Source organism: Cnephaeus nilssonii (assembly GCF_951640355.1).
Source record: "Cnephaeus nilssonii genome assembly, chromosome: 1".
Classification (NCBI taxonomy): Eukaryota; Metazoa; Chordata; class Mammalia; order Chiroptera; family Vespertilionidae; genus Cnephaeus; species Cnephaeus nilssonii.
Window position 1 is genome coordinate 94,001,791 of NC_137072.1, and position 16,602 is coordinate 94,018,392.

The 16,602-nt window shown below is 36.0% G+C and overlaps 1 protein-coding gene across 1 annotated transcript in view; it reads right to left on the bottom strand.

The window, feature by feature from the left end:
- Nucleotides 1-16,602, bottom strand: part of UBE2K (ubiquitin conjugating enzyme E2 K) — a 65,236-nt gene that overhangs the window by 21,403 nt on the left and 27,231 nt on the right. Inside the window, exons 2-4 of the mRNA XM_079770121.1 lie at nucleotides 8,579-8,672; nucleotides 3,498-3,556; nucleotides 1,593-1,675 (exon numbers count right to left, since the gene is read on the bottom strand). Of these exons, the coding sequence (XP_079626247.1) occupies nucleotides 1,593-1,675; nucleotides 3,498-3,556; nucleotides 8,579-8,672 (236 nt within the window). The remainder of the gene's footprint in view (nucleotides 1-1,592; nucleotides 1,676-3,497; nucleotides 3,557-8,578; nucleotides 8,673-16,602) is intronic.

Consider the following 16,602-nt stretch of genomic DNA (forward strand, 5'->3'; position numbering starts at 1 on the left):
ACGGGAAATTGAACCAGTGACCTCCTTGTGCATGGGTCCATGCTCAACCACCGACCCACACCAGCTGGGCCCCAATGACTTTTTATACCTCTTTGCCTTAGTCTTTTCATCCATTTTCAGAATATGCCAGACATAAAACAATTCACTTCATCCTGTCAACAGCCTTATGAAGGAAGTATTAACCCCATATTTTTTCAGATGAGTGAACTAAGGCACAAAGATTAAGTGATTTGCTCAAGACTACACTGTTCAGTAAATGGCAGAACCAGGATTTGAACATTTTGCTCCTGAGTAAGAAGTTAAAAAAAAAAAAAAAAAGCTTACTGATTTTGAGAAACAGAGGGAGAGGGAGAGACAAAGAGAGAAACATGGATTAGCTGCCTCCTGTCCCCCTACTGGGGATTGAGCCTGGAACCCAGGCATGTGCCCAGACCAGGAATCAAACCTCTAGAGGCATGGGACAATGCAAAACCAACTGAGCCACAAAGACCTGGGTCAGAATAAGAATTCTTAAAACACTATGTTAAGATCAAATCAGACAAAATATGTGAAAGCACTATAAATTACTGTGCAAATGAAGATATCATCTACAAAGGTACTTCTTGGAATCTGAAAACCTAAACTGTGCTCAATTAACACAACTTTTGACATTTTTGTTGGGTAACACCATCTAAGTCAGAGCTGATTATTTCAATACTTTTTTTTTAGTCTTTCACAAACATATTCAAGATAACGAAAAACAAATTTACCAAAAAAAACCACAAATGAAGTCCAAGACTTTTCTCAAGAGGTAAGCTAGCATCTGACATTACTTAATAAGCCTGTATTAAAATATAGACTGTGATCTCAATTATAACATTTTCAATTATGTACTTAAATACATAAATCTTAAAGTCATTGCCCAAATAAGAGAAACTGTAATACATGGTGGGCAAAAGTAGGCTTACAGTTATGCATATGCAAAACAGTTTATTCTTTTTAAAAAAATATATATTTAAATGATATTTTACAGAGAGGAAGGGAGAAGGATAAAGAGTTAGAAACATTGATGAGAGAGAAACATCAATCAGCTGCCTCCTGCACACCTCCTACTGGGGATGTGCCCGCAACCAAGGTACATGCCCTTGACCGGAATCGAACCTGGGACCTTTCAGTCCACAGGCCGACGCTCTATCCACTGAGTCAAACCGGTTAGGGCCGTGGTCGGCAAACTGTGGCTCGCGAGCCACATGCGGCTCTTTGGCCCCTTGAGTGTGGCTCTTCCATAAAATATCACGGCCTGGGCGAGTTATTTTGAAGAAGTGGCGTTAGAAGAAGTTTAAGTTTAAAAATTTGGCTCTCAAAAGAAATTTCAATCGTTGTACTGTTATTTGGCTCTGTTGACTAATGAGTTTGCCGAGGGTTAGGGCAAAACAGTTTATTCTTGTATTACTATTTATTGTATTATTTGCCATATGAACAACTGTAAACCTAGTTTTGCCCACCTCTGTATATACAGCTTATGCTTTGAAGCAGTACTCATTTTAACACTCCAAATATAGTCTTGGAATTCATATGGGAGAGGAGATGAAGGTAAATGAAAAATCTCTTACCATTGATCTTTCAGGATATCCAAACAAATAGCCCCTGTGACAGAACTAATATTAGGATGCCATATTTTAGTGATAAACCGGACCTAAAAATACAAAGCATACAAGTTTTTAAATAACAGAAATAAAATACATATAAACAGAATTACAAGAGAAAGAAATCCTCATATTTAAAAAGAGTGCCCATACTTACATCATTTTGCCTAAGTGAAGGGAGTGGTATAGAAGAAAAAGCACTGAAGTAATAAGCCAAATGTTGTCACTGACATACATTCTTTTTAAACCTTTTAATAAATGCTCCGCCCTTAAAGAAACCCAACAATTACTAGGTGTTCACAGATAGTAAACAAACTTTTTTAGTGTGAAGTAAGGTGTAGAATAAGTCTGAAGGAAAAAGTAAGCAAAATCAGTAGTAAATGGAAGCACAAGTAGTAAGTGGCTGTAGGATTGCTCCTAATTTTTCTGTAGTAATTTTTTTAAGCAAATTCTTTTAAAAAAAGAATTCAACAAATATTTGAATGCCTATTATTATGTGCCAGGCATGGAAGAGACACTGAGGCTTTGAGTTTAACATATTGATCCAAAATCAAACAACTAGTTAGCAACAGAACAAAGTGCAAACTCATACACTCTGATTTCAGATTTTAAGTCTCTAGTCACCTATCAGATCACCATGAAATGAAAACTAATTCATCAGCTCTTACTCTAAGCTTTTGGAGGATGAGGAGGAGGAGGAGAATGATATCTGACACAATAGTCATCTGAGTCAAAATTCCTTAATACTTAATAGAATGATTACTATAAGCCAAGCAACGTTGTAAGTACTTTATAAAAATCAACTCATTGCCCTAGCTGGTTTGGTTCAGTGGATAGAGGGTCAGCCTATGGACTGAAGGGTCCCAGGTTCAATTCCAGTCAAGGGCACATGCCTGGATTGCGGGCTCCATCCCTAGTAGGGGACATGCAGGAGGCAGCCAATCAATGATTCTCTCTCATCATTGATGTTTCTATCTCTCAATCCCTCTCCCTTCCTCTCTGAAATCAATAAAAAAATATATATATAAAAAAACTCAATGGAAAAATATCCTTGCATGAGGATTAACAACAACAATCACAACAAAAAATTAGAAAACCTATGGTGCCATTTGAGGTACTGGAAATATGGAGGGGAACACTATGTAAAGCATATGATTGTCTAACCATTAAGCTATACACCCAAAACCAATACATAATAAAATAAAATAAAATTTAAAAAATCAACTCATTGCCCAGTCGGAGCGTCAGCCTATGAATCAGGAGGTCACGGTTCAATTCCTCTCTGATATATATACATTAAATCCACAGACAATCCAATGCCAAAGATATATATTATATATATATAAAATGTGTGTGTGTGTGTGTGTGTGTGTATATATATGTGTGTGTGTGTGTGTGTGTATATATATATAAACTAGGTCACAAACATAAGATAAAAACAAGTGAACATCTCTACGTGGTCATATTGAAATTTTGTTTTCTATTTTTTTGTACTTCACTATATAACTTTCCTGTACAACAAACAAACTACTTTTATAATAATAATAATGAAAAAGAAATGAAAAAATAATAATTTGTGTGAGTTCTCTACATCTTGGAACACCAAGTTTTTCCAGACCTAGAATTTAAGCCATTGTCAGACGTACATCCTATTATTCCTGCCTAGAGCCATTATTAGCTGCCTGAGTAAGCTTGCTTTTCATCATAATTCTAGAAGCTGTCTTCCATTATCTGAAATCTTGTCCACATTAAATTTTCATAGTCAACAACTCAAAACACTCTAATTTTAATAAGCACTAAAATATATGTATTAATTAAATGGGCCAAGAGAAATATTTTAGAAGTTCATGCACAAAAATAGGCTTACAATACCTTAGGGGGATTAAATGGATATGTTTCTGGTATTTTTATCTCTAGTTGATATCTTCCTCCTAAAAAATGAGGAGAACAGAAAGTTAAGAACACTGCTCATCTGAAACATGTGAAACCAAATATAGTGGTAGAAATTTCAAACTATGTAGTATTTTATATTCAATTACAACAAACTCATTTTAAAGTTGCAACCCAAAAAGGATATAATCAAAACCACAATTTTTTAAATTTAAAGCATACAGAATACCCATTTTATACAACTATATTAGCTTATCAGTGAATAATAGAGCTAGACATAGATAAATACATTAAATCCACAGACAATCCAATGCCAAAGATTTGATTGGGATAATTAAGCAATATACATTCTGTCTCCTTTTGTTTCTTCTAGTCCACACTGACAAGAGATGCTAAATAACTGGGGGGGTGGAAGTGGGGAAAAGAAAAATAGAAAGAAAGCAGGGAGGTATAAAAGCACAGATGGTATAGAGGTAAAGGATATATAGATTGTGCCATAAACAGAAAAAATCTACTTCTAGCTGGTTCTCTCATAAGCAAAAATGTCCAAAATTTTTAACTTGTGTCCTAAATTAAATGTTAACATTGCTTGCTAAATTTTCAAAATAAAATTCAACAACAACAGGTACACCTAAAGACAAAAACTATTGTCTCTAAATGGGTGTACAAAATGCAGAGCTTTACAAAGAGGTAGTTCTAAGAAGGCAACATTCTGTTTTGAAGTTATATTGAGCAATTAGCAGCTAAATACATATTTTAAAAAGTTTATCTAGCTTCCCATACATGGGAAAATAACAGCCTCTCAGGAAACTCTGAAGGGGGAAACCTTGCACTGGATGAGAAGCTAGATTTGAATATTAACTCTAAAGAACCTAATTCTAAGACCCATTAAAATACAAGTCACTATTCGAAAATATAGCAAATAAAACTGTGCTACCAGAATATTTACATATGAAACTACACCTGGGATTTGCTTCAAATAATTACGGAATGATCAGATCAAAGACTGGCCATGAGTTGAAAGCCTTTAAAGCTAGCCGATGAATATATGGAGAATTCATTATACCATCTGCCTTCTATAGATATCTGAAAATTTCCATAATAAAAAGCAAGCCCTATCTGGTTTGGCTCAGTAGATAGAGCATTGGCCTGTGGACTGAGGGTCCTGGGTTCGATTCCAGTCAAGGGCACATGCCCGGGTTGTGGGCTCAATCCCCAAAAGGGGGGCATGCAGGAGGCAGCCGATCAATGATTCTTTCTCATCATTGATGTTTCTCTCTTTCCCTCTCCCTTCCTCTCTGAAATCAATACAAAATATATATTTTTTTAAAAAGTAAAATAAGAAACTATGTGCTAGGAGCAGTATTAACTTCAAAATTCCATACATTCAACTCTCAGTATATCATGAATTCTCTCAAATACTCCTCCTCCACTGTTAGAAATAGGTAGGTAAATGTGGATCTGGGAAAAATAAAAGAGCAATTCACTTGGTTCCTGTTTCTTCAAACCCTTTTTGGTTCCAATTCTTTTTTTCTTGCTAATTCTTTTTAATAGAGTCCCAAAGTGACTGATACATGAGTTGAACTAGATGCCTGAATCAAAGAGCATATGGCAGCAGTGAAATATACAGGAAAGTAGTCAAAACAAAAGGAACAAAAATTAAGATAGATGAGTAATAGAAGAAATTTTGTGAATACAGAGATAACTCTTTATGTTCAGTTATAAATGCTAGCTTCAAATACAGGCATAATAAATCTGGCCTGAAAAATATGCAGGTTCTTTTTCTTTCCTAAGAAACTTACTTTTTTTTCTAATTTAATTTCAGATTAGTGTGTCTCTATAACCTTTTATATAAAGTTATTCCTTCATGAATGTCCAAAAACAATCTATTAAGAGTAGTATGAGAGCCCAGATATATAAATAATGCTGAATCCTAGAGTCCCCAATCCTATTTCTACTCCACATCCTATTAATATGCTCTGTCTTGAATTATTCTTTTTGTCCTGAATTATTACCTGATAACTTTCAATATCTAATCATAGCATTATTTGGTATACATCAGAGCAACACAATGAAGGGAGCTTTATAACTATATTATTCATATTAGAACAGGTTTCCCTATAAAACATTTATTTTTGTTAATAACTTTTAATATTAAAATTTTATCATTTTTATATTCAACTTAATCCAAAGGGATGGAAAGGGATGAGATTTTTAAAAAAATATCAACAATTCTATAAATTCAAAACAACTCTTAGGGAAAAAGGCTCAAGAACTAAATTGTTCCTTTCCCACTGAGCCATTATGAAATGAGAATTAAGTAACACATGTAATACTGTAATTTTCCCACGAGTGTTCTACTTCTCAACCTGATTACTTTTAACACTGCATAAAATAGCTGCCTCATTATTTAATAATGATAAGAAACAATTTAACGTTCCACAGGTACATTTTTGCCTTAGCTATTAAATTGAGATTTTTAAAAAATCTCAAAAACTAGTGAGAGACCCGCAATAAATATTATCTAACTAGTTACCCATGTTTATATATTTTTAAAAAGTAGTATATGTTGCCCTGACCGGTTTGGCTCAGTGGATAGAGCCTTGGCCTGTGGACTTAAGGGTCCCAGGTTCAATTCCGGTCAAGGGCATGTACCTTGGTTGCGGGCACATCCCCAGTGGGGGTGTGTGCAGGAGGCAGCTGATCCATGTTTCTCTCTCATCGATGTTACTAACTCTATCTCTCTCCCTTCCTCTCTGTAAAAATCAATAAAATATATATATTTTTAAAAAGTAGTATGTGTTTATGCCTTTGAATGATGCTTTTCCTAAACAAAGTGAATACTTCTCTGTAACAGTTTTATGATAAAAATACAATTTAAATTTATCTATTTTAAATATATACCCCAAAAACATTAAAATTAATCTTATCAAATATTAATGTCTCATATAGTGGCAGCTGTGGAAATAAGCACTTAAAAACCACCAAACTTGTTTCTAATTAGCAAAGAATGTTATATTTATAACTTAATCATCTTACAAATAGTGTCTATGTTCCAATTTTTTGAATTTATCTACCTCTCTTAAGGGTTGCCAAGAAAGTAGAGAACATTCTGCCTATCTAATTTAGTTCAGGAAGTACCTTGTTTATATGTATCAAACTACTGAAAGAACTCTAGAATGATGTTACTGCCCTATTATCTTTAAAACATCTGAACCTAAAAAGAGTAATTCAAGAATATTTATAATGTCTGCCTTCAGGAAGAAGCTAGTACAGTCATCCTTCAATATCTGCAAGGGATTAATTCCAGGACATACAAACTTCCAAAATTCACAGATGTTCAGGTCCCTTATATAAAATGACATAGTATTTGTATATACCTTATATAAAATGACATAGTATTTGCATATAACCTATGCATATCCTCCCATATGCTTTAATCATCTCTAGATTACTTATAATATCTAATACAATGTAAATGTTATGTAAATAGTTGTTATAGTGTATTTATATTGTTCAGGGAATAATGACAAGAAAAAAGCCTGTACATGTTTAGTAGAGACACAACCACCATACATCTAACTACATAATATACATCAGCAAAATGTAACATCCTTTTCCCCCAAATACTTTCATCTGAAGTTGGTTGAATTCACAGATGTAGAACCTGGAGATATGCAGGACCAACTGTATATCATTACATACAACACCTGCTATTAAGACAGGAACTGGATTTTTATAAGATAATAAAGATCTATTATTTAATGATTGTCAATAGGACTAAATGAATAGCTTCCATGAAAGCATCTAAATGAGGCCTGGCATATAGGAGGCACTCAATGAATAATATAAAAATTTAAATATCTAAAAACGACTCATATGAACTATAAAACAAAATAAAATTTTATTATTTAAGATTTGGTAAAGACATTTTTAGGGTCTTTAAATTTTTAAATAAAATAAAAAATATTCTAGTATATTAGATTCTTCTGAAAAATTTGAGGTAAATGTTCATTATAGGATTATAGAACCACAACATTCAAAGTAGACACAACCACCACTTCTAATATTCAGTCAATCCTGATTTATTAAAAAAAACCAGAAAAGTGATGAGAAATATATGCTTTGAAGTCAAAGGCTGAGACTGAAATCCCAGCTGTGCCACTCAGATGACTTTAGACAAGTTACTTAACTTCTCTGAGCTTAAGGCGTTTCTTCATCTATGAAACAGTGACAACTGTACTTACCTCATAAGATTTGTTGTAAAAACTGAATGAAAAAATACATGTAAAACTCTAACAAGTAAAAACTCAGTAAGTGTTAATACTACAAATTGTTATATGATTTCTATTAAATATTTAAATGCCTATTATATGCAAGAACCTTGGTTATGCTACATAACCCAAACTTAATATCATTACTGAAGATTTGCCTAATGAAGAAATAAAAAAGCTATAAAGCTTCTTTCTGTATCTTACCACCCAATTTCATGGTCTAAAGTAGCTAGAGACTTAGTTTGTGAACATAAAATTCAGCAAAGCTGCCTCCTTTCTTTTTTATGTATCTTGAAACAATCACTCAAAGCTTTCCTGAATTAAAAAAATCAAATATTTGTAATACAACCTATAAGAAGACATGAGTGAATGAAATGCTAAATGACAAACAGGGGAGAGGAATTTTAAAAATATATAAATATTTTTATCAGTCACAAATTTAAGGCAAGGCTTGTTATAGATACCATATGGAAGGATAACTGAAAGTCTATAGTCCATATAAGTTAGAGGCTTAACAGATATGCTTTATACTATTAAATTCTAACCTATATAACCTGTAACTCGACTCTACTGAATCTATTTTGGGAAAATACAAAAATTAGCTAAAATTCAGTAAGAAAAATAAGTCCAGATAAGTATCTATTTTTATTATTTAAAAATTGCTGTATATCCTAAGCCAAATGAAATTACCTTCCATTTAATTTATAATATATGCTTAAGTTATTCTGATTTAATGTTTCAGACAAGTTCTAATACGCACAATATTTTGATACAGAAAAAAGTACTTGCCTTCATATGGTGTGTCTGGAGGTCCTGCTATTTCTCCTCTTAATTCTGTAAAATTCTCATCTACAAGATCTACTTTAATTTGATTTTTGCTCGTCTTAAAAATAAACAGAAAATAAATGTTAGTTATATCAGCAAGAAAAAAGCCTATTATAAAGTATTATCTATAAAAATTTTGAAGTCCCCTCTTTCATTAGCTTGGTTATCTGCTCTAGTAAAAATAATAGTCTGTGTTTTTCTAGGACTTAACTAGCCAGTTTTAAGAATATTTAAAACAAAAAAAAACTAAAAAGTTTTCACTTCAATGTTTTCAATGAAATAAAACTACTTTGAACAATAGTACAATGGCTTATTGACTTTATAAGAATGTTTAGAGAAAAACAGCAGACATTTATATTTGCCAACTTCATGTATGTTAGGTACAAAGGGATAAATCTATTCATTTGTAGACTAACACTGAGATACTATACCCCCAGGTTACATGGGCTCTATCCATATAAATAGAAAAATCAGGGTCAATAAAAGCCATTTAGGCTATAAGCTCTCACTTGAACTAGGCACAACTCTAGATGTTTAGATTAACTGAAATATTACACCATCCACCCAGATGGTAAAAGCTCTAAGCATCTAATTAACTTCCCTTCCCTTTCCATAAAAATTCCTGAAGCCTAATTGCCTCCCTAGAATTGTCTAATACCTTCTTCAATTTGTTTTTCTGCTTAGTTTACTTCAATGACAACAGCCTACTTTTTTTTTCTCTTTTTTTGAGATATAATAGCAAGTTTAATGAAATCAGATTTGTATGAAATCAAAACATTCTTCTTGGCTCCTAGCTCTCTGCCTCCCGAGCCAGCCTATCTGCCCTCAAAGCCACATAACCAGTCTCTTTCTCTCTCCTGCTCTCTTCAGTTTCAGAGTCTGTCTCTGGATATCTCCACGGGTAACTGGTTGCCTGCAGAGAAGCTGTAGGCCACAGAGACTTTTTTTTTAATTAAGGTATTATATGTGTATATATCTTACCATTGCTCCCCCCCCACCCCACTCCCATATATGCCCTCACCCCCCAGAGTTTTGCGTCCATTGGTTATGTTTATATGCATTCATACAAGTCCTTTGGTTGATGTCTTATCTTCCCCACCTCTCCCTAACCTTCCTGCTGTAATTTGCTCCTGGGTGGCAACAGCCTACTTTCAAAACAGATTTTTATTTTAAATTTATTCTGCATGTTACACTACTTCTCAAAGTACTTTATTATCAATAGTATCACTTCAATCTCTCAATCTGTTATCAGAGTTGATCAATGGTGATTCAGAAAACCCTACAGTGGGATTCACATTAATGTTCACAATTACCTGTCTGCAAATGGGTTCTCCATTTATATTTCCTGACCTATACTAGCATCTTACTGGTCTATATTTTTAATAGTTTATCCTCCCCTTTTCTTAACTTTTAAAAATATAAAGCCTTAATATACAAGTTATGTTTTCATTTTTTCGGTTAGGATTTCATATTTTTACCTAAGTAACACAATATTATCTACTCTTATGAAAATAAGCCTGGCAAGACCTCAAGAATAAATTTTTGCTTTTGAACCTACCGTCTTAGTCTTGTTTCCTCTTCTCAACCCAATAGAAGATACTATTTTTACTCTTTTTCTATACTAAACTGTTTTAGTACAGAATGTTAAGTACAGAAAAAACATACAATTTAAAACCTAAATTTTAAGTTTCATGACTCCTAATTAAGCTTATCTTTTAATAAGAGCATAAGATAAAAAACTTTATGCATTTTAAAGTTAAACATCCTAATTAGTACTGGTTTGTTTACTATCATTTTTTTATACTTGAGATTAAAGTATTTCATATATTTTTGAAGATAATTTTATCCCCAAATTAAAATTAATTATAAATATGCATAAGGAGAAATATCTTCCTGTGCTCTAAAAAAATCATTATCACCCTGGTATTTGTAGTAGAGGATTAAGTGTACAGTTTTAGCTATTATAAAATATCTTGTCCAGTATGCACAGCAATTAATGTTAAAATGAAAATCAAAGGCATCAGACTTCCACAGACCAATTTAAGGAGCCACAAGTATAACTATAGATTTCTGTTTCTCTCCAAAGATTTCTAAGTAAAACAAGAGTAATCAGATCTTGCAAATCATCAATGCTTTCAAAGTTCTCTACTGCTTCCCACAATATACCTTTACCAAAAAGAAGTAAATAACCAAAAATGTGAGGATACTAAAGGATAGGATTAAAGTTTGGAGAAAGGGAGGAGGAGGTAACAGAAATTAGAAAAGCTGCCTTCTAGATTGCCCCCAATTGTCTTGGTTATTAAAATGGTAAATAAACATTATTAATTTTTATACCTGTCTTTATTTTTGTCCTCATTACCCCAAATTATAGTTGAGAAAAATGGGTTTCTCACTCTATGAAAGGTTTACTAAATTAGCTCAAGAAAATACAACCACCGTGATGAAATCTATTATTTAGAAGCATCCTATATGATCTAGAGTAGGGTCTTTATTTGCCGAGAAAATGGAGAATTAAAGACAAAGATTTTTCACAGTTTAATTTTCCCATTATACAATTATCCTTTATTACCTCCACAGTTTAATTCAAACATCCAATTGTTCCACAATCCAGAACTCCGATTCTGTGCCCCCACAAACTAATTAAAATCCCACTTAAGACTGAGTTAAAAGGAAGACATGGAAAATGGCAAAAGAGGACAAATAGTATTAGAAAAGGCATGACCTTTGGGGTCAGATAGATGTGAGCTGAATCCTACTTCTGCCAATTACTTGTGGTATTAATTCAGGTAAGTCACTTAACTTCTCTCAATTTTATTACTGTAAAATGAGAATACATCTCTCAGAATTATGCGTATGAGAATATCCTGGATAGAAGTAGAGGATGTTGGTTCTCTAACAACATTAATTACAAAAACCTTTGCTTTCAAAGCCTTATTTTATAAAATGTATTCACAGTTGTTTCAGTCTAATACGAATGTAAGTTCTAAAAATAAACAACAGGCTCCCTTTCCTACATCCACTGAAGATGAGCACCTGTTACGTGCAGGCACAGCAAACAGTGCAGCAGTGAGGCAGCCATTGGACTTTCTAGATGGTATGGCTTCATTCCAGCCTTAGAGTGAAACAGGCTGCCTCAAATAGTGTCCCTTTAGGTAAGCTGCTGTTCCTTGGGTCTTCCCAGCATGATCAAAGAGTCAGGCGTCTTTAAGTGTCCTAAGCAGGGCAGGGACATTGTCAGTTCTGCAGCTTACAAAGTTCACTCTGAGGCTGGAAGAGAGGTCTGACGGAGCAGGAGGACCCTCCCTACCATTTGCCTACTATTCCCAGCTGTCTTTCTGAGACAGTCTCTAAGGTGAGGCCCAGAGTTCATTCTGGAGGATCCTGCAACCTCACTCTTCTACTTCACCATTGGCCACTTCCTTCCTCTTTTCCTTTGCACCCCAATTCATTCCCTTTTACAGGCTCTAGCAAAGGATACTTTTAAAAGATCAAGTTTGAATTGAAGGCAGAAAGCACATTTTAACCTGGCTGACAGTGGTATGCCCCTGGGGACATGGGAGCCAACATCAGAAAGCAGTCCATCCTCCTTTTCAGAGAACTGCCTAGCATTATGGAAAGATTAACAACCTAGTCCCAGAGTCACTCGTCCTCTGCCACCCAACCCAGCGCACACTGCCTGTAACCTGTAACTTATACGTTGCCTACTTTCCCATACTCATAATTGTTACTTTCCCATGTAATCTTTGTCCTTCTACACAATATAAGCAACTGGCTTATGGGGAGGGGTAGAGCAGAGTTTTGTGGATGAACTGCTGCTCTCCCATACTGCCAGCATTATTGGAATAAATGCTCATATATAAAAACAAAACAAAACAAAATCACCAAAAAAAAAAAAAAAACCCACAAAAAAACAGAACAATGTGTTATTCATTTTAATGACTGTAATAACCAGGGAGGCTAAATAAGTCTTTGGATGAAAACTTAAAGAATTGTGTTTGGTATCATTGCACTACATTTTAAAAAAAATATATATATATATTTTATTGGCCAAAGCCGGTTTGGCTCAGTGGATAGAGCGTCGGCCTGCGGACTCAAGGGTCCCAGGTTTGATTCCGGTCAAGGGCATGTACCTTGGTTGCGGGCACATCCCCGGTAGGGGTGTGCAGGAGGCAGGTTTCCTCATACATCGTTTCCTCATATATATATATATATATATATATATATATATATATATATATATTTAAATATATTTTATTGATTTTTTACAGAGAGGAAGAGAGAGGGATAGAGAGTCAGAAACATTGATGAGAGAGAAACATCGATCAGCTGCCTCCTGCACACTCCCCACTGGGTATGTGCCCACAACCACGGTACATGCCCTTGACCGGAATCAAACCTGGGACCTTTCAGTCCGCAGGCTGACGCTCTATCCACTGAGCCAAACCGGTTTCGGCAGCACTACATTTTTTTTAAGAGGACAGCTGCAAAGTTGCTTTTCTTTTTCTTTTTTTAATAAAATATATTTTATTGATGTTTTCACAGAGAGGAAGGGAGAGGGACAGAAAGCTAGAAACATCGATGAGAGAGAAACATCCGACCAGCTGCCTCCTGCACACCCCCTACTGGGGATGTGCCCGCAACCAAGGTACATGCCCTTGACTGAATCGAACCTGGGACCTTTCAGTCCACAGGCCAACGCTCTATCCACTGAGCCAAACCGGTTTCGGCTGCAAAGTCGCTTTTCTATAATTTCTTCTCCCAACTCAGCTAAACACAAAGTGGGACCTCTGGTAGTCCTGATTTTTATAATTTTCCCTTGTGGCTCCAATGCATTTCTAACACATAAAAGGAAAATAAATGAATAGAAGCTATACAGCTCCTAGTAAACATTTTTAAAATAAACTAATTTGTTAAGATATAACATACATAATGTATGCAAAATAGCACGGTGCCAGGGCAGGTCATTAGTCATTGCAGCTGGTCCTGATGTCTGCCATGGCATTGCTCCACCTGGTTTTGCTGCTTTTCTGGGCCTGGAGCTGAAACACAGCTGAGGCCTACATGTCATCTCCAGGGGTTATTGCTTAAGGGAATGGTCCTGCAAGGGCCTGTTGCTAGGTACCCAGGGCTCTCTGCCCTGGTGACCCTCTGCATTTGGCCCTTTGTTCCTGCCCTGCTCATGACTGTGAGAAATGCTCACCTTTCCAAATTCAAATAACGAACTCGGAGACAGAAATATGGCGAAAACAAAACTTTTAATACGTTCTCGAGAGCGGGTGTCTGGTTGTACAGGCACATATGGAGTATCGATCACAGGCTTATCCAGTCCCTCTTCCAGTTCCCATAGGCTAAGTACTATGGGTCACCGGTTTCCTCATACATCGTTTCCTCATACATCATCTAGGTCTTATTGTCTCCCATTGGGCCATTTAAAAAAATTGGGCTGAGGCCTTTTCTAGTTGTCTCCACCTCCCCCTGTCTAGTTGAGGCAGGAGCCTGGGGGGTTTCCACCATGATGCTGGCTCATACCCACAGTTCTTTGTTCTTATATCCTCTTCCCTCCTCCCTACATTCTGTTTGCCCTGGGAAAATTCAGTAACCGGTTCCATTAAAAGTTGACTGTGCTGGAGGTGGATCACAGAGGCTTATTTCCTACAATACCTAATTGCCTACTATAACTGGAAGTAAAGCTTATAGGATTTAGTTATTACATACTAAAAGTGTATGGTAAGGAGGAAACAAGGATCACTCTTACAGTTTTGGTTTTCAACTGGGTGGATGATCCTATATAATAAAAGGCTAACATGCAAATCAAACGGCGGAACAACTGGTCTTTATGATGCTCACTGACCACCAGGGAGCAGATGCTCAATGCAGGAGATGCCCCTTGGTGGTCAGTGCGTTCTCACAGGGGAAGTGCTGCTCAGCCAGAAAGCGGGCTCATGGCTGGCAAGCACAGCGGTGGTGGCGGGAGCCTCTCCTGCCTCTGCGGCAGTGCTAAGGATGTCCGACTTAGCGGCTTAGGCCCACTAAGGATGTCCATGTTGCGGCTTAGGCCCACTTCCCCCGTCAGTGGGACACCCCCCCGTCAGTGGGACACCCCCCGAGGGCTCCTGGACTGTGAGAGGGTGCAGGCTGAGCTGAGGGACCCTCCCCCCCTGAGTGCATTAATTTCGTGCACTAGGCCTCTAGTAGTATAATAAACTAAGATAAGGAAATAAGAAATTGAAGGGTCAGAGTTTGAGAAAAAGGGAAAATCAAATTCAATTTTAGATATGATGAAAAGAGGTATGAAATCTATAAAAATTCCAAGGGCCAAGTAGACTGTTGAAAACACAGATTTAGAGCTCAGGTGTGTGTCTGGATCAAAGACATGATGAGCAAAACAACAAAAAAATCAAGAGTCTGTTATCACTGGTACAAAAAAAAGAAAAATGTTTCAGGGACAGAGTAGCTAGCTAATGTTGCTGAGAAGTTAACAATGATAATAGCAGTTCATACTTACATAGCACTTTATAAGCAGAGCTCTAACTGATTTAAATGTAATAACCCACTTAACCTTTTGCACTCGGATGTCGAGTGTGACTCGACACGGTTAGCATCGGTAGCAGGAATCGAGAAAAAAGCGAGTACAAAGGGTTAATCCTTGTAACAATCTCACGTGTTTACCAACCAGGAAACAGAGATACAAAGAGGTCCACACAGATATTAGTGAAGCAAGGTTTCAAAAATGACTCACAAGCCCTAGCCTGTTTGCTCAGTGGTTAGCCCACGAACTGAAGAGTCTCGGGTTCAATTCTGGTCAAGGGCACATACCTCGGTGGCAGGCTCGATCCCCGGTCCCAGTCAGGGTGTATGTGGGAGGCAACCAATTGATGTGTCTCTCACATTGATGTTTTTCTCTATCTCTCCCTCTCCCTTCCACTCTTTCTAAATATCAATGGGAAAAATACCCTTGGATGAGGATTAACAACAACAAAAAAGACTCGCAAGTCAATCTATTTCACTGACTCTAAAATACCATAAATTATAGGATGCCCTGATATATGACACTAAGAAAAAAAAAAACCACCACTCACATTATCACACAATATTTTATCATTTAGAATTGCTACTTTACACTTAAAGAGACTTTAGATTTTTACATACATTACACATAAGACCGCATTAAGAAAAAATAAACAAAATAGTTATTTTGTTCATACACATAAAATACTTCCACAAGCATACATAAGAAACTGGCAAGAGTGGTTCCCTTAGGGTAGGAAAACTAAGAACTATGGATCTAGAGTAGATGGGAGAACATGGTGCTGTCTAAAAATGATTTCAGAGACATGTAACTTTTGCTGCAAAACACTTTATAAAGGCTGATGGACTGAGCAACGGGCAGGTCTTTGCAAAGTGAGGGGGGAAAAGGTAAAAGCATCCACTATAATTGGGTAGTCCATGAAAGGTGAGGGAATGGACACCATGTTGAAAGAGAACTCTTCCAAATTTTGGCTATAAAAGAAAAGTGAGAAATAGGGCAGTAGTTGGAGAAAAAAGGACAGTTTTATGGAAGAGGGAGAGGTTAAAAATAAGAACAGCACAGATAATGTAATGAACAAGATAGAAAGGGTAAAGCCTAAAATGAGAATGACTGGCCTTAGAGAAGAGAACGAAACACTTCATCTATATCAAGAAAGGAGAAAAAGATATACATAGGTCAACATAGCTGTATAGGTTTCTTGCTTTTCTATCCTTGATGAAGAACTCCTACCTTCAAGTCTTAACTGTGACCCCTGCCACAATCATCTTTTAAGTATACACACTGGGACAGATTATTTATGAACAGGATCTAAACTTAATTCAGAACCTAGCACACTGTACGAACTATAAACTTTTCAGAAATTGCTTGAGTCTAACTTGTAAAAAATATATATGCTCAGCCCAGCTGGCGTGGCTCAGTGGTTGAGTGCCAACCTATGAACCAAGAGGTCATGGCTCAA